The sequence below is a fragment of the Erpetoichthys calabaricus genome, chromosome 10 (genome assembly GCF_900747795.2).
Source record: "Erpetoichthys calabaricus chromosome 10, fErpCal1.3, whole genome shotgun sequence".
Classification (NCBI taxonomy): Eukaryota; Metazoa; Chordata; class Cladistia; order Polypteriformes; family Polypteridae; genus Erpetoichthys; species Erpetoichthys calabaricus.
Genome location: NC_041403.2, coordinates 31,895,528 through 31,914,378, shown reverse-complemented (window position 1 = coordinate 31,914,378; position 18,851 = coordinate 31,895,528). Strand labels below are relative to the sequence as shown.

The window sequence follows — 18,851 nt, the reverse complement described above, 5'->3', positions numbered from 1 at the left end:
GAACAGCCATTATTTCTGAATTTGAAGCCATGGGGTGCCACCTGCTTGTAACCACTCCATCTGCCGTCTGCTTCTCCTTGAAGACAGCACTCGAGACTCCAAGTTTTATAAACATATAAGATGTGGAAAATTGTTTACTCTTCTATTCATTTCAATATAGTTTAGATTATTCTAGATTCCAAAATCTTGCAGATTTATTGATCACAGAAATCAGACATTGTATTTTGAAAACAAATCTTGGAGCACTAGTGGTCCAAAACTTAATTTTAAGGCTGTCCTTCAGCAATATAATGTACTGCCTACTTACACCTATATCCCTTTTACTCAGAACTTTCTTTTTCTTTAATTGTTTCCGTCAACTTGTGATTTATCAAAGTGCATTTCATTTTGCTTAATTCCCAGTGAACACCACCCTAAAGTCCTCCACATTAGACATAAATCACCAGTTAAGGAAATACTAATTCCTTTAAAAATGAAACGAGAGCACAACCAGGGGAAGTGGCATTGATCTTGGCTGTTTGTGTACTAAATGATGATACAACCTGTAACTTCTTGTGCCAGTTTGCTCCAATCTACAGCCACATTAAAAAGATGCACTCTCAAAATAATGAGTTTTATTTTGCATACAATAAAAATATATTAAATGGCATATATTAGTTATGGAGCAATCATTTTATAATTACAATTTTCACATGTGCTTAATCCCATTTAGTGTCCTGGGTGACGGAGCCTATGCTGGCAGCATGAAGCACAAGGAAGAAACAATTTTGAACACATCGTCAATCCATTGCATTCTTCTTATTGCCACATACATCATCACGTCATGTGATGAATTAAGCATTCCTATTGTAAGCTTAGGTTTCTATACAGTATATCTGGACATACTGTAACTAATGGACACTCCTCACTATTAATTCTTTGAAGGCTGAATATTTTTTCGAAAAAACAGTTTTCTGAAAAGCACACAAAGCAATGATTTCACACAGAAATCAACATAAAACATCTATTGTTGCATGCTGTGGCTACCAGTTCGCTAGGAATTCATGGCAGGCTGACTGCCAAGCTTGTGTTCACTTGGCAGGGGCAGCAGCAGCGGTCGTGGTCGCAGTGCATCACAATCTGGTTTGTACCTGTTGTCATCGTCAGTGGCATTCCTCCCAGGCGAACGTTGCTGTAGACGCATCAGCTACACAAATCTGTTCAGCACCGCGATCACCTGGGGACCGATCACAAGATGCCGGTACCCCACATTTGTTTCCGATCACCTGTATCAAAATCGGAGTCCAACAAGTCAGAGTCCAATTCAGCTATAAAACGCAAAACGTCTTCCACAGAGTATTTTGTTTTATGCATTCACTTTGATCTCTCGTCAGATGTCGATGCCATTTTTGCCGTTGTTTGCTCCTTACTTCTCACGCTAGCATAGGAAATCTGGGACCGCCTTGCAAAGAAATTCCAGCTAAAACATAACAGCGGGTTTTGTCACTGTTTACAGCTGATTACCACTGTCAACCCCTCCTTTTGTCAAAAGTCGACATCCGCTCTAAAAGAGGTAAGAACACCTGGTATGTTTCAGCCAGGATTCCTTCCCTGGCTGGGGTTCAGATCTTTGTTTTATGTCCTCTTTGTCCATTTTTGATTATTTTCTTTACATTTGTAAACATTATTTGTTTTTTTCACTTTTCATTTTATCAATGTAGCAAGCCCTGAGTTATATTCCATGTGTTTTGTGTGTAGTCTATCAAGAGGTGAGACCACCTGCCAATTACCACTAGGAACTGCCCTGTGGCCTATAAATCCAGGGGGTCTCCCACAGTTTCTGGTGGTTCATTCAAAAGCACTTGGGAGTTTTGGTGAGTTTCTGGGATTCTACTGTGCTTTGTGTTATATCTGGTGTAAAAGACGGCCAGCAGTTCAACCCGTCTGGGACGCCCAGGATATGGAAGAATGGGGGAAGGCAGCTTCTTTAGGACACTGCCTCCCCATAGACACTACACGGCAGCTCCCCGGGATTACAGCGGTGCCCCGGATTCCCACTGGGTAATATGGGACTTGGAGTTCTTTATCTCAGCCCTGTTGGGTGTCATGGGTAACGCCTGGGGGTGTTGTGGAGGACATGTATGAGATGAGGTTTTCGCCTCGAAGAAGTAGAAGTACTTCCAGGTTGGCCAATATAAAAGGAACCACCTCAAACCCAGTCTGAGAGCCAGAATCGGGAGGTGGAGGACAAAGCTTACTGGGAGGAGTGGAGGAGAAAAAGAGATGGAGAGAATCACTTGTGTGCCTTATTACTTGTGGCTGTGAGGATATAAAGCATTGTGAAGGATTTTCCTCGAAATAAAACAAATCATTGTGCTGTTAACTTGTGCCTGGTGTCTGCCGTGTTGGGTTTGAGGAGCAACAGTGTCCTCTAGTGTCTACACTGGATTTTTGACCTTCTGTCCCATGTTTGGATTTGTGATTTTTTTGGATGGTGTTTGCTTGCCTTATTGTAAAGACAAATCAGTTATGCCTTTTGTGCTCTACTTCACTGTTTGACAGAGCATTTATGTGAAAAAAAAAGTTTTATTTATGTAAAGTTCTGTGTTTGCCCTTGTTACTAGCTGGGATTGGCTGTTTACGCCTCTAGTGGGCATTTTTGGAAGTGCTTTTTGGGATTTATGTGCTTTAGGACTCCTAAGTCCCAACAAAGCCTTTATGTGCTGCCAATTCTGGTATTTTAATCTTTTTGTCTTGATAGTATTTTTATTATCTATGTTTATCATCATGTTTGTCATTACATCTTCATCTTCTAAGTCATTTTTGAGTGCTGTTTTCATGAGTACCACCATATTGTTGTTACCTGTAATGTCCACTGCCAGGCAAAAGGCCGAGAGTCAATGTGAAGTGTATTGTTGTTAGCAATTTTGACTGAAGTTACCAAAAAAAAAATACAATGATAGAACCATAATTTGAATAGACGGTGAACTGTGTATCAGGATTTCAAGACACTTTAGGCTCATCATATGTTAGTCAGACAAATACAAATTAATTGGAAATCACCATTGTCCCTATGCGTTCTCATTGGCAAATTTTTTCACTGTAATTTTCATTGATGCCTGTCCCTGGTTTGACTCCTGTCTTACACATAGTGCTGTTGGGATGCGCTCCAACCCCCTTGCACCACTGTATTGCTTTAAGTGGGCTGCACAACAGATAAATGGATTTTAGTCAACAAAAATCACGCTAACTTAACTCATATGGCCTTTAGTCACCATAGGCTGTTCAAATTACATTTATGAAAGAGAAACACCAATCAACACAGAAGACCCAGGGAAAATTTTAAAACAGAAAGTAGCATAAAAGTCTTATCAAATATACCCAGAAAAGTTTAGTAAACAGAAAAAATAACAGAGGTTTTAAACCCTAGACATTCAGGTGGGGTGCAAAGGAATGCAAGCATTTAAACAGAGTCTTAAACATTTTGGAACTGATTTATTATAACTTTCACATAAAATTAATGCAATGCTTTAGTGGCCTTTTCAAGCAAAATGTGTAATTATAGTGCCATGCACTTGTGAAAAACATCATCATCCTTTCAGCCTATCTAATTGTGCAATTGTCCAGCACTGATTGAAACTTTTTATTTTAAATCATCTGAGATTGAATCTATAAAGACAAGATGATGGCTTTTTAGACACTGTGAACAGATAATTGCCTTCCAAAAATGAAAGCTAAAACTAAAATAATTACTAATACTCCTCTCTACTGTGAAAAACACAGAACAGCGAGCATTTGTACCACACCTATGCCAGCTGAAATTTGGCTCAGGTACATCCCATTGTATTCATTATTCATTGAGATGTTTCAACACTTTTTTTGGGTCCTCCTGCAGTCAATTCAATTGATTTGACATGATTAGGGAAAGCACCCATATGTCTAGAAGGTCCCACTGCTCACAGTTTCTATCAGTGCTATGTCTCTCTACCAGTTCCATATTTTCTGCTTGCACTTCTCTTTTAAGTCTTGCCTGTTCAATTTAAAGTGCGTTTTATATGTTTATAATAGTTATTTATTTCACGTGTATGATATTTGTGTATTTATGTTTCTGTGTGAAAGTATGTGTTCTGTTCAGTTCCTTGTGTTCTGTGGGTGGTTCCTCAAGAGGCAGGGCCACCTGTCCATCTCCATTAGGAACTTCCCCCTGTCCTATAAAGGCTGTGAAGATAGCCAGCTGAATGGGACACATTATCATAGCTTGGTGTTGGTGAGTTCTCTCCATGTTTTCCTATTACTTCTGATACTATTGATTTACTGGATTAAGACTGCCTTTGCTTTATTTTTGACTGTTCTTTCAGATTGTGTTTTTGGACATTGTTGGCTGCTGCATTGCATATTTTAGATATGTCCATTTGTGCCTTTGCCGCTTTTTTAAGTTTTTGTTTGTCAAGAGTATTTTTTAAAAATAAATATTTTTATTTATAAAGATTCTTTGTTTGCCCTTTACTAACAAGTCAAAGGTCCACGGTCATCCTTCCACTTTTAGAAATGTTATATTTTTTTGTACTGTTTTGGTTATTTTGCCAGCTTTTCATTATTGAAGCCTACTCCAGATGAAGCCAGCAGGTTGTCTTGGGGCCTGTCTGAAGTTAAGGTTGCCTCTGCTGAGCAGACCAGTAGGATTCTGGCCTCTTTCCTTGCTTCTCACCTTTTTTTGCTTTTCAGGAAACTTCAGATCATGACAATTAGAACAAAAGCAAAGCCATGAGGTTAAAGGAATCGCCTGCAGAGCTTGGAGACAGGATTGTGTTGAGGCACAGATCAAGAAAAGGTTACAAAAGAATTTCTGCAGCATTGAAGGTTCCCAAAAAACAGTGACCTGTATTACACCTAAACAGTTTAAGTATGGGACAACTACGAGTCTTTCTAAGGTACTAATTACTCAGCTAAACTGAGTATTCAGGGGAAAAGGGCCTTTGTAGGAGAACTGAACAAGAACCCAATGGTCACCCTGGCTCACCTCCAGAGAACCTATTTGGAGATGGGAGAAACTTCAAGGAGAACAACCACCACATAAAGTAAACCACAAAGCACAAAGTAAAGACAACAGCTTTATAACAATGGCTTTGGTTCAATTTTGTGAATGTTCTTGTGTGACTCAGCCTGAGCCCCAACATGAACCCAATAGAACTCCTCTGGTGTTTCCTGAAAATGACTATTCAATGATGGGTTCTATCCATCCAGACAGAGCATGAGAGGCTCTGCAGAGAAGAATGTCAGAAAATCCTCAAATCCAGGTGTATGGAACTTGTCGTGTCAAACCTAAGGAAACGCAAGGCTCTAATCACTGCCAGAGGTGCTTCAGCTAAGTGGTGAGTAAAGGGTCTGAGTGCTTGTGTCTATGTGATGTTTCAGTTTTTTCTTTTAATAAAGTTGCAAAAGCATCTACAGTCTTGTTTTCGCTTTGTCATCCTGGGTTACTAAGTGTTGCTTGATGAGAGAAAATATTAATATAAATAATTTAGCATATGGCTACATCATAAGAAAATGTGTAAAAAGTTAATGGGTCTGAATACTTTCTGAAGGTACTGTACTTATGTACAGATTAATGTTCTATTTTAACAATGATGAGGAAGAAGAAGCAGCCTCAGCTATAAGCTGATTCTAATATGAATATTACTGTCTCTTCCTTCAAACTCGGATGGATAACAACCACCTAGCCAAAGCTGGCTTGTCAATAGGTATCCTTTATTACTGAGGCTTTGATTAAGGTGCGTTTATTGTGCAATCTCAATGTTGGTTTATTCAACAATTGATGGTCATGTAAAATGTTAGTTTAAAAATGTGGCTTGCATGTACATAAAGATTGAATCCCATGACACACACATAAGGGCACTGGTAAAATTAATTAATTGTCAAACTAGGAGTTGGTGCAGTAGGACTCATGCCTTCTCTCTTCCTCCTTCTGCAGAACGGAAGAGTGATAGCCACTCCACCTCTGACATCGATTCTGTTTTCCACCCTTCTGGACCCCCCCTTTCCTAATAAGTTACCATATAACCCAGAAATGGCCAGCTTTCTTCAGTTCTCAACTGATCAAGATTCAAGATCCTCAACTGAGTGTCTCCTTAGAATTCCAAGAGCAAAACTTAAAAGAAGTGGTGAGGCGGCCTTCTGCTGTTATGCACCTAAAATCTGGAATAGCCTGCCAGTAGGAATTCGCCAGGCTAATACAGTGGAGCACTTTAAAAAACTACTGAAAACACATTACTTTAACATGGCCTTCTCATAACTTCACTGTAATTTAAATCCTGATACTCTGTATATCCAATTCATTATAATAACTATTCATGGTGGCTCTAAAATCTGTACTAACCCCTACTCTCTCTTCTGTTTCCTTTTCCAGTGTCCTTTTGGTGGTGGCGCAACCCAAAGCACCATGATGTTCCAACAATGATGGATAAATTAAAAGCCAGAAGTCTGTATGACCATCAGCATCAAGTGACATCCCGTGAGAACCCGAACTACAAAGAGGACTATTTCATTTATGTTAGGTAGAATGCCCAGAGGGGACTGGGCGGTCTCGTGGCCTGGAACCCCTACAGATTTTATTTTTTTCTCCAGCTTTCTGGAGGTTTTTGTTTGTTTTTTTCTGTCCACCCTGGCCATCGGACCTTACTCCTTTTCTATGTTAACTAATGTTGTCTTATTTTACTTTCTTATTTTGTCTTTTATTTTTCTTTTCTTCATTATGTAAAGCACTTTGAGCTACTTTTTGTATGAAAAGGTGCTATATAAATAAATTTTGTTGTTTTTGTTCTATTCTGAGCTTGTATCTGAAACTTTTATAATTTTTTCAGTTATACAGGGTCACCAAAGTATTATCCCAACTCTTTAATGTGGTTATGTCTACTCTTTTACACCCAGTGTTTTTTGAGATGTTTATCTCTGTAACAAGAATTGTTTAAGCTTTCACATGTTTCAATTGTGACTATATTTCCAAATATTCATAATAAAAACTGATAAGCTCCGTTAGTCTTTGCTGACATGCTATAATGAGAGATTTTAGAAGGATTTCAAAATCACCCAAGCCATTGTCTTCTAAAGTTTCACATCATACACAGAGTTGTCATTTGGATCCAGACCAACTTAAAACTTTCTCAACTAGTATTTTAGATGCAAAACACCACTGTGTAATACAGTGATTGCCAAAAGTTTTGATCATGACACAAATATTAATTTTTACAAAGTTTGCAGCCCCAGCTTTTATGATGGCAATTTGCATATACTCCAGAATGTTATGAAGAGTGATCAGATGAATTGCAATTAATTGCAAAGTCCCTGTTTGCCATGAAAATAAGCTTAATCTCAAAAAACTCATTTTCACTGGTGTTGTGAAGAAGGGTTCAGGGCACCCAAGAAAGTCCAGCAAGAGCCAGGACCGTCTTCTAAAGCAGGATCGGGGCATCACTAGTGCAGAGCTTGCTCAGGAATGGCAGCAGGCAGGTGTGAGTGCATTTGCCTGCACAGTGAGGCGAAGACTTTTGGAGAATGGCCTGGTCTCCAAGAAAAACATCAGGGACAGACTGATATTTTGCGAAAGGTACAGGGATTGGACTGCTGGAGGACTGGGGGAAACGTCATTTTCTCTGATAAATCCCCTTTCCGATTGTTTGGGGCATCTGGAAAAAAGATTGTCTGGAGAAGAAAAGGTGAGCGCTACCATCAGTCCTGTGTCATGCCAACAGTAAAGCATCCAGAGACCATTCATTTGTGGGGTTGCTTCTCAGCCAAGAGAGTGGGCTCACTCACAATTTTGCCTAAGAACACAGCCATGAATAGAGAATGGTACCAAAACTTCCTCTGAGAGCATCTTCTCCCAACCATCCAAGAACAGATTAATGACCAACAATGCCTTTTCCAGCATGATGGAGCACCGTGCCATAAGGCAAAAGTGATAACTAAGAGGTTCGGGGAACAAAACATTGAAATTTTGGCTCCATGGACAGAAAACTCTCCAGACCTTAATCCCATTGAGAACTTGTAGTCAATCCACAAGAGGCGGGTGGACAAACAAAAACCTACAAATTCTGACAAACTCCAAGCATTGATTATGCAAGAATGGGCTGTCATCAGTCAGGATTTGGCCCAGAAGTTGATTCACAGATTGCCAGGGCGAATTGCAGAAGTCTTGAAAAAGAAGGGCCAGCACTGCAAATATTGACTCTGCCTAAACTAAATGTAATTGTCAATAAAGGCCTTTGAAACTTATGACATGACTATAATTTTACTTCAGTATACTATAGAAACATCTAACAAAAAGATCTAAAGATACTGAAGCAACAAACTTTGTGAAAACCAATATTTGTGTCAGTCTCAAAACTTTTATCCATGACTGTATGTTGTGACATACAATTACTAAAATAAAGTAGCTTAATTTTTTTTTTTTTAATTCCTTGTTACCAAATTTTTTAAATCATTGAGCCAACATTCAGTGATTAAACAGATGTTTGTAATGCAATTTTGTTTATGTTCCCATAAAGGGTCACTTCAGCAGTCTTAATAGGCAAAAGCATACTACGATTTTTTTTTTTGCTTAATTCCTGTACATATTGCAGACACTCCAGTAAACATTTCATTGTTGAAAGATACTTTTTAGGAAAGGTGCTTAAGTATTGCTCTGACTTTCTTCTGGCCTAATTCTGAACAGACAGTTGTAAAATGTTTGGCTTTGAGGACTGCATTGCTCACTGAGGATTAAGCGTGTAACATATGCTAGGGTGTTAAAAGGATTTATTTCCACTATTGACTTCACACTGGCTAATTAGTCCATGTACAATCAAGCTTATTCTGTCAGGTCATGTTCTTTATACTTAAAGCTTTAATGATCCGGTCAGCATGCTCGATTATGTTCACCTGACCTGACTTCAGCATGAACACAGTTCCAGACGTGTGTGCTGCATATATTTCTTGACAGATTTGTGGATTAAAAATCAAATATTTCAATAGCTGTATTGTAAAAAAAAAAAATCACATTTCGCATTTAAATAAAAAATATACAATAGCTTTGGAGGAAATAGAGAAACATTCCCTTCAATATCAGTGTAATGTACTTTTATTTTAATATTTTAACACAGTTATTATTGAATTATTTATTTAAAGCCAAACATAAAAGATGACAATCTTGTTTGTAAGAACACAACATTGGGCATTTAATATATACAGTATAAATGATCTAAAAAGGAATATAAGCAAAAATGCTTGTTAAGTTGGCAGATGATACAAAGCTAGTGGAACGGCATCCAAATTGAAATTGGCCAAATCATTACAGAGGGACTTGGATAGCACACATGCTAGGGTTGATGAAATTTAATGTAAGGAAATGTAAAGTATTATATATAGAAAGTAAAAAAGTTAGTTGTGAATAAATAATGCAAGGTCTAAAACTTGAAAGTACACCTTATTAGAATGACCTGGAATCAAAGTGGACACTATCTACATCCAGACAGTGGACACAAGTGATCAAGTAAACTAATAGGATGTTAGGTTATATAGCACAATGTATGGAGTACAAGTCAAAGGAGGTTATGTCTACGTTATAAAACATATCAGAGAGGCCTCAACTGGAGTACTGTGTACAGTTTTGGTCTTTGAACTATAAAAAAGACAATGAAGTTGTGGATAAAGTCCAGAGAAGAGTGACTAAGCTGATTCCATTACTGCAGTGTGAGTTATGAGGAAAGAATAAACAAAGTTTAAGCAAACAGAGGTTAAGACGTGATATGACTGAAGTTTTTAATATTTTTGAAAGGAATGAGTTCAATAGATCCAGGCTGTTACTTTAAAATTAGTTCAACTGGAACACATTGACAAAGTTGAAAATCTATTAAGGATACAGTAAATTTCCCTCAAATGTTAGAAACGTTTACTTCACACAGAGAATGACAGACACATGGAATACGTTACAGTACCAAGTAGTGTGGTAGAGAGTTGAACTTGGGACATCCAAAATTCAACTTGATGTTGTTTTGCAGAAATTAGGTGGATAACGTTGGCAAGGTGCTTTGGATTGAATGGCCTATTCTCATATTACATTTTATAGGATGATTCCACCTTAAAATATAATGCTCTGTGAATTTACATTAAGAGCAAGTGCATTTGAGGACACCTGAGGTTAAATCTGATTTGTTAAGAAAGAATTGTACTTGCAGCCCATTACCATGTAGTGGTTATATAGGAACCTTCATAATGAAGACTCTTTCATGTATTCTATAGTAAGAATTATTCAAAAATGTATAATTAATTCAAGATTAAGTGACCGCTTTGTCACTTTTCTACAGTGAGGTTGAATTTTAAGTATATAATTCGGTCATAAATTAATACTGTATATAATGCTCACTGACTTACATGTGTTCATTTGGCATCTATTCAAAACCACTTGACATATCAAGCAATGCCATACAAGCAAATACATTCTAAGAAACAACCCTCAAATTGTGTGGCAAGGCTCAGATCCCACTAGCTGACGTGATGCAAGCATATAGTTTTTAATGGGAAAAAGATAGTGATATCACGCCTCCAACACTGCCCCTTCCAGTCTGACCAAATATAGGCACCAGCATCACATGTAATCAGCATTATCTGACCATCTGAACTCGTGGTAGTCAGACTTCTGCACCCTCTTCCTTGCTTTGGAATTTTGGCAAATAATTTTGGGACTGGTACTGGCACTAGACACATTGGTGATTCTAATTCCTGCACTACTATTGCAATAAAGCCACTATAAAACATCTTCATTAAATGTTCTTTTGTCTTCCTTCTGCAGAACATATAGTATACAGTATGTATCTACCATATAATAAAAAACTAACTCTATGTGTGTGTGTGTGTCTGTCCGTGTCCGTTCCCTAAAAGCAATCTGATTGGTCACTTTGGCTTTTGTGTGATTGTTCAGTTTGGATTTGGTGACATGATACAAAAAGGAAGTATGAGTGTGAGACACATGTGGAGTAACAAAGGCATAGGAGCAACACTGAGAGTCACCTTCAACGACCGGAAGTATGAAAGTGGACGGGAGGCAACAAGACAACGGAATCTGAGAAGCAGGTTTTACAGAGCTCAACAGAGGGAGCGCTGGTCAAGAGAAGTTCAGATACACGAGGATACAGAGAAAAGGTGCTGAAGGTACATGTAGGGTAAGAGATATCAAATATTTTAACGCATTTATTCTACTACCTGGCTGGTATTGATATAGTTTAATTATGTATGGTATATATGGTGTATAGCTCAAAAGTTACATAAAGCATATTTTAAATGGAAGGATGTCTTCATCTTCAGCAGAGATTCAAATCCTTTTTCATGACACGGTATATATATACACTGTCATATTTAAAGACTGACCACTTTCAACATATTTTGGCTAGCCATAAAGTCCTCTTGGCAACTTTAGGCACAAGACAGAAAGTAGCTTTAGAAAAGTGCCAATGCAAGGCGAAAGGGCCCACTCATAAACACATCAACAGTCATGTGGGGCTAATTCAAAATCATCAGTTAACTTTGGTAATATGAGAAACCTGGCTTAGTAAATCTGACACTATTCCCCTAGCTGATTCGTCACCAGATACTTGTTCCTTCATAAGTCTAGAGATTCTGGTCGAGGAGGAGGCCTTTGAATAATTCATTGTAACAAAATGCAAATCACTTCTAAAAACTTAGGCGACTTCACATCCTTTGAGGCATTCATTTTAAAATTTAAAACAGATTCCAACACAATTATAGTGCTAGTCTACAGACCCCCAGGGCCATATTCATTGTTAAATCTGACACTTTTAGCAAATGTTTTACTTATTTGTTAAATTCAGTAGGATTTTGTTAGATTGTGAAAGTCTCATAATCATAACCACACATTAGATTTAATTATAACTAACAAAGTTGAAATTCAAAATTTAAATATTACTCCATTAAATGAAGTTATTTCCATTCACTACTTAATTACATTTGATTTGGTTCTGCCCTTACCAATACACTCACAGATTAAAACAAAGACAGTGAGACATCTAGGTTGTAATTCTGCTTCAAAATAGATACTTTGAGTAAGTTGAGCGTAACTGTGGAAAACCATTTAGATCAGTTAACATCAAACATAAACTTGGAAAACAATTTAGATCAGCTAACAGCACATTATAATGTGACCTTGAGAGATGATCTGGACACAGTGGCTCTCCTTAAAACAAAAATGATCAAAGCACATAGAAACTCTCCCTGGTTTAATGAAAACACTCGAGCTCTTAAATTAGAGTGTCAAAACACTGGAGCGCAGATGGAGAACAACAAAGCTGCATGTCTTTCGAATTGCATTAATAGAGAGTGTTAAAAAATATAAAAAAGCTCCCTTTAAAGCTCGCTCAGAATACTATTCAACAATAATAGATAGCAATAATAAAAATCCTCAGATACTGTTTAGAACAGTGACTAAATTAACAAACGGGAATTCAGATCTACAGTGCAAAATACCAACAGATATTAGTAGTACAGACTTTATAAACTTCTTTAATGAGAAAATTAAAAATATAAGATCCCAAATCTTAGCATCACAGTACAAACCGCATACTAGCTTAGCAGACCCTGTCTCACACTGCATTCAACACTTTAAAAATTTTAATCCTGTAACTGAGCAGGAAAACTTGACTTTAATTTCTAGAATTAAACCTACTATCTGTTCCCTAGACCCACTGCCAACAAAACTAGTAATAAGTGCAATGGATGTTCTTGCAGTACCTATTCTTAGCATTATCAGTAGTTCGTTATTGCATGGCACAGTATCTGATGCACTAAAAGTATCAGTCATTAAACCATTACTTAAAAAGTCAGACATAGACCCACACATTCTTAATAACTATAGACCCATTTCAAATTTACCCTTCTCTCTAAAATACTAGTAAACGTATTCGCCAATCAGCTTCAGGTAAGGTAAAGGTAAAGTCATCTCTGATGGAGGATTACAGGAATGATCGGATAGAGGGGTCCATTCATCGGATTGGCTGGCCAAGCACTGTCTTAGCTGTGGAATGGCCAACTGGGGGAGGCAGCGCCTGCTTGATGGCTGAGGTCTCCAGGACTCTGAACAAATCCAAATCATATTGTGTGATATCATCTACTGTTAAATTCAGCTCTGTACTTGTAATATTTTTATTTTACTATTATACTGTATTGAGGATTACTTGTGTTTTGTTCTGTGTATTGTATTGTATTGACCCCCTTCTTTTTGACACCCACTGCACGCCCAACCTACCTGGAAAGGGGTCGTTCTTTGACCTGCCTTTCCCAAGGTTTCTTCCATTTTTTCCCTATTGGAGTTTTTCCTTGTCTTCTTAGAGATTCAAGGCTGGGGAGCTGTCATGAGGCAGGGCCTATTAAAACCCATTGCAGCACTTCTTGTGTGATTTTGGACTATAAAAAAATAAATTGTATTGTATTGTATATCAGAGAAACATTAATGGTGGCATGGGGTGAATGTGCAATGCCAAAAAAAGACAATGACTGGGTGCAAAATTCATATCAAGAGTACTGGATCTGTAATGCAAAGGCATGAATGACTGCACTTGTGTGGTAAAAAAAACATACCATGTCTTTAGCTTTTGTCATGTTGACTTCACTGTATGAGTTGATAAGGTTACTGTTTTGTATTCATATAATTATTTATGAACACTTGGAAATCACTTCCATGTGTCTTGATGTCTAGTTATTCAAGACATCAAGCTTTTCGGGGTTCCCTTCTATTTTTGGCACTTTCGACCCCACCACCTTATTTTTAGGCCATTTGTGGACCATATTTTGTGCAGGAAATTACACCCTTCTGCTAAAGAGTAAACCAATTGGTGTCTTTAGCAAAAATGATCAGAAAGACTTGAAGTTGTGCATGCCACATCAACCAACTCCAGATGTTCACCCCATAATGGGATACAAGGGGTCAAAGCTACTTCTTTCTTCGAAAAAAATGGGGATTGTTAATAAAGGCATATGGAGTGTTGTTTTATGCTATTTCGAAGTTGCTGATCATGAATACGATCATATTTTAGATATTTGATTATTTACTAGTGGTTCTATCCTTTTAAAAGCCACTCCCAGTGGCTTCAAGCATAGGGTTGGGGCGGAGTGGTGGCTCTGAGGCTAAGGGTCTGTGCTGGTATACAGAAGGCTGCCGGTTTGAATCCCCGTCACTTCCAAATGAGATCCTACTCTGCTGGGCCCTTGAGCAAGACCCTTAACCTGTAATTGTTCCAGGGGCTCTGTACAATGGCTGACCCTGCACTCTGACCCCAAGGGGTATGCAAAAACTAACAAATTCCTAATACAAGAAATTGTATAAGGCGAAATAAAGAACATAAACACGTGGGGTATAGTTTAAGACTCTTTCAAAGTCAGTGATTATGAATATGTTGTTAGGTTAGGTTTTCTTTTTGATCCTCTACTAGGGATCTAGCTCTCTCTGGACTTCTATCAAACATATTGACACATCTATTCTTGTTTATTATGTACTTCTGCCTCATGAAGTAATTCATTACATTTATTTTGCACACCTTGAATTAAAGCAGCTTATGCTAATTCAGACTTTCTCACTTTCTTTTCAGATAAAGCCATCCAACAGCATCAACACAATTTATGTTCTATTAAAGCTTCTCTTTATCACTGAAAAATATTTAACCTACATCAGGACAATTAAATCTTATTTTGGAATAACAGAAGCAGTGTTTTCCAGCATTTTTTGCAACATTTCGCCACACTATCTGACTAGCTGATAGAGGCCTCTAATTTAAAAATGGCAATTTCTACTGCACATGCAGCAACATAATGAATGACAGCTACTTTATTGATAATTCATATATCAGACCACAGCTTCTTTTGAAACATGAGCATATTGTCATGATTTACTTTTCCTCATCTTATGACATAAGGGCTAGCAGTACAGGGAAAGCCCAGGGAAAGGAATGAGAAATTGTGGATGCCTTAGATCAATATTTTCCTTTTTTCCCAAATGAGGACCAAAAAACAGAAGAATAAAGACATGCCTTGGAGTGACACCAGAAGTCAGGCACACGAGGACCACCCAATACAGTCACTACCTGTCACATGACCTGGAGAGTGTCCTTATTTGGGTCGACTGGAGGTCTAGGAGGCAGTTTGTTTTGGGAAGAGAGATAGAGAGTTAGAACTCCATCCTACCCATTTGCTTTTGAATTTTTGATTTTCTCAAGTTAAATAAATTGCCATTTTATAATGAAATGATTGTGGTGTGAGTTCCATGTTTGTTTGGCTTCGTACCTCACCCTCGTTACAACATTTACGGGTGCAGTGGAAAGAACTGTCACCTCCTAAATTGGGTGTTCTGAGTTTAAATTCAGTACCCAGTCATTGTCTCTGTGGAATGGGCACAATTTCCACTTATTGGTGTGAGTTAACCTCCAGGTACTCTCCCACATCCCTAGAACTTAGGCTGATTGATTAGAATGCTGATTAGATTGATGGGTGATTCTAAATTGGCTCTGCGTGTGTTTAAGTGGGTATGTGAGTGGGCCATGCAAAAGATTAGTTTCCTGCAAGGGTTGTTCCCTGTCTTTCAGGCTTTAACGCCCTGCAACCCTGAATTGGATCAAGTAGGTTTGAGAATGCTTATTTGTTTTGTAGGAGGGTGGTCTGATAGTGTAATGTTTAGTGCTGCTGCCTCGCTGCTTTAACAATTTAAACTAAACTCCCACATCAGTCACTATCATTGTGGAATTTGCATTGTCTCCTCATATATTTCTGGGTTTTTTGGGCATTCCAGTTAAAAATGTACCCATTAGGCTGATTGATAAATCTGAATTGGCCTTGTGTGAATATGTTTTGCTCTATGTACTCCAGTATTCCATTTGTGCCACGCCACCTACAAACTAACTGACCAGGCGTGAATATGTCTGGGATGAATTGGCACCCTATTCCTACTTTGCACTCAATGCCAGACAGGCACCAGCTCCTCACAACCCTGAGTTTAAGAGGGTTGAATGATGTGCCTTTTTAGGGATGGCAGAGTGTGGCAGTGGACTGTGCTACTACCTCATGGATACAGGCGACCTGGTTCAAATCCACATCCTGATCTCTGCCTGTGAGGAGTATTCTAGCTTTCCATATTCTACATTTATTAATGCGGTTTGACAGAGTGCATTTGAGTGCCTTGTGGCAGACTAGCATACCCAGGATGCTCTACCCTGCATTTTGCCCAGTGGTATCCAATACCCTGCAACACTAAGATTCAGTACGCGGATGGATGTTATTGATTTGCAAGAGTTTGCAACACTATGATCTCTCTTATCACTTGCTCTTCTCTTTTTGTCTAATTTCAGCAAGTGGTCACTTGTAACATTTTCAGTAGACTTCTCTAGTTTAAGTTTGACTGCAGCAGAAGGTGACCCAGATTGTGAAGGGGCCACATGAAGAGAATCATATTAAGTTCCTCTTGAAAGGCAGCTGCTGTCTGAGCTCTGGCTTATTGATATTCAGATTAAACCGCTTCCAATCTCTGGCATATCCTCTCAGGCTAGAGGGGCAATCTGCCACGCTGGACACTTCACTTGGAGACATAATGAAGGGAAACTGGACCCTGAGTTTCAAATATTGAACTGCCATGAGAATTAACCAATGTAAAAGTCATATATCATTTCAGACGTGGGAGTGCAAAACGAAGAGCCTCATCTCTTAAATGATATGTAAACCTCTGCATCGTAAAAGACATCAATTTTGTCTTATTTAACTAGCTAAATTCAGCATTCATTTTAAAAACCTAATGTTTTCAAAGTGGATTTTTATTGTGTTTAAAAAATATTAAGCTTGTTGTATGAGCACCGTTACAAGCCTATAAAATGGATGTAAATCAACAGTAATTCAAATAACACCAACTAGCTTCTCAGTCACAGTATGCTGTCCATGCTTATGTCTGCTTAGCCTTACTCTAAATCCTTAAAGGATTTTGTATAGTGCCCAGCAGTCAGCCAGCATTCCCTCTTATAAGATTATCAGAGCGCCTGATGTGAAACAATGGAGTGCTCTAAACATCCCAGTGCCAGCAGAAAGAAAAAGTGCCAACTTACTTTCTATAAAGATGAAAGGCAGGAGGGCGAGGTAGGTGGCAAAGCTTAACTTCACTGGAGAAGATTTTAAAACAGCCATATTCACAATTTGACATCATCCTGCAAAGAACGATCTGCACGCATATTGTGACAGCCTCATTCACAGCACCAGCCTCCCAGAGCTCTGCATCCAAGCCACTGAATCTTGTGAATGCCATCTGCGAGCATTTGCTAATCTTTTTCTGTGAAGCACCAATGAGCTGGAGGGTGCAGCCCCCCCAACATCACCATTAAACCAGCACCTGTTAAGTCTAGTGGTGTGAAGGCTGGTGAGCTCTGAAAACTGACACAGACTTTCTCAGATGTGTGGAGTGGACCTTTGAGTCTCAGAGCCATCTGCCTTACTGGATTGGCAAATGGGGTACCCGTTTTACTTCTTGGAGATAAAAATAATGTTCACATTTATTTCTCTATTGTTAAATGAGGTGACAGTTACACACGCTCACCGGCCACTTTATTAGGTACACCTGTTCAACTGCTATATTTAATCAGCCAATCACATGGCAGTAATTCAGTGCATTTAGGCATGTAGACATTGTCAAGACAACCTGCTGATGTTATTTAACTTGATGGGTGATTCTAAATTGGCCCTGCGTGTGTTTAAGTGGGTATGTGAGTGGGTGCTGAAGTTCAAACTGAACGTCAGAATGGGGATGAAAGATGATTTTGAACGTGGTGTGGTTGTTGGTGGCAGTCGGGCTGGTGTGAGCATTTCAGAAACTGTTGATATACTGGGATTTTCACACATAACCATCTATAGGGTTTACCAAAAATGGTCCAACAAAGGAAAAATATCCAGTGAATGGCAGTTCTATGGATGAAAATGCCTTGTTGATGCCAGAGGTCAGAGGAGAATGGAGCAGCCAACAAATCTGCAGGAACTGCATGATGCTATCCTGTCAATAGGAACCAAAATCCCTGGGAAATGTTTCCAACACTTTGTTGAATCTCCTGCCCTGAAGAACTGCAGCAGTTCAGAATGCAAAAGGGGGTCTAACCTGGTACTAAATGGTGTATCTAATAAAGTGGCGGGTGAGTGTATAATGTATTTAATGTACTCTATTTTGCAACACAGGTGTAAAAATGAGGATAATCAGATTCTGAACAAAGAGTGCTAATTAGTGTATCATAAATAATATTAAATCTGTTTTTGTACACTTTGGAAGGCTCATCCGTTTGAGCTAAACAACTTCAATTATTAATAGAATGAATTTCATCACAAGTAGCCATTTGTTTGGAAGCATTCTTTTGTAAACTGGGTACTTAATTTTTCACTTCAGTAAACCCCAAAAACTAGGCACGTGCACAAGGTGTCCACCATGTCATGTGTGTAATTACTTTGATAATAATAATAATAATAATATTTCTTTACATTTATATAGCACTTTTCTCACTACTCAAAGCGCTCTCCGCACAGGGAGGACCCTGGAAGCGAATCCCACAATCTCCTTACTGCAAAGCAGCAGCACTACCATTGTGCCACCTTCCACAAACTGGGCATCTAGGGTAGTGTACCTGTAACATGGTTCACCAGCGTATCAAATTTTTAATAACATTTAAATAATAAAGACAAAAACAGATCAAGCAACACAATTAAAAAAATTACAACAAGCAAAAATGTAACTCACCCAAACCACCAATTAACCCAGCCCATGAAAAGAAATTAATTGAGCAGACTGAGCGTCTCAGACAGAGGGAAAATAGTCACGG

At 38.5% G+C, this 18,851-nt stretch overlaps 1 protein-coding gene across 4 annotated transcripts in view; it reads right to left on the bottom strand.

Moving 5' to 3' along the window:
- The window catches only part of crb1 (crumbs cell polarity complex component 1), a 223,505-nt gene extending 206,199 nt beyond the window's left edge, over positions 1-17,306 (bottom strand). For 3 of the 4 annotated variants that reach the window (XM_028811039.2, XM_051932884.1, XM_051932883.1), the window contains exon 1: positions 17,103-17,306. In XM_028811039.2, the coding sequence (XP_028666872.2) occupies positions 17,103-17,181 (79 nt within the window). In that variant the 5' untranslated portion in view covers positions 17,182-17,306. The remainder of the gene's footprint in view (positions 1-17,102) is intronic. The other variant, XM_051932882.1, reaches the window with a different exon arrangement.
- Positions 17,307-18,851: the final 1,545 nt, after the last annotated feature.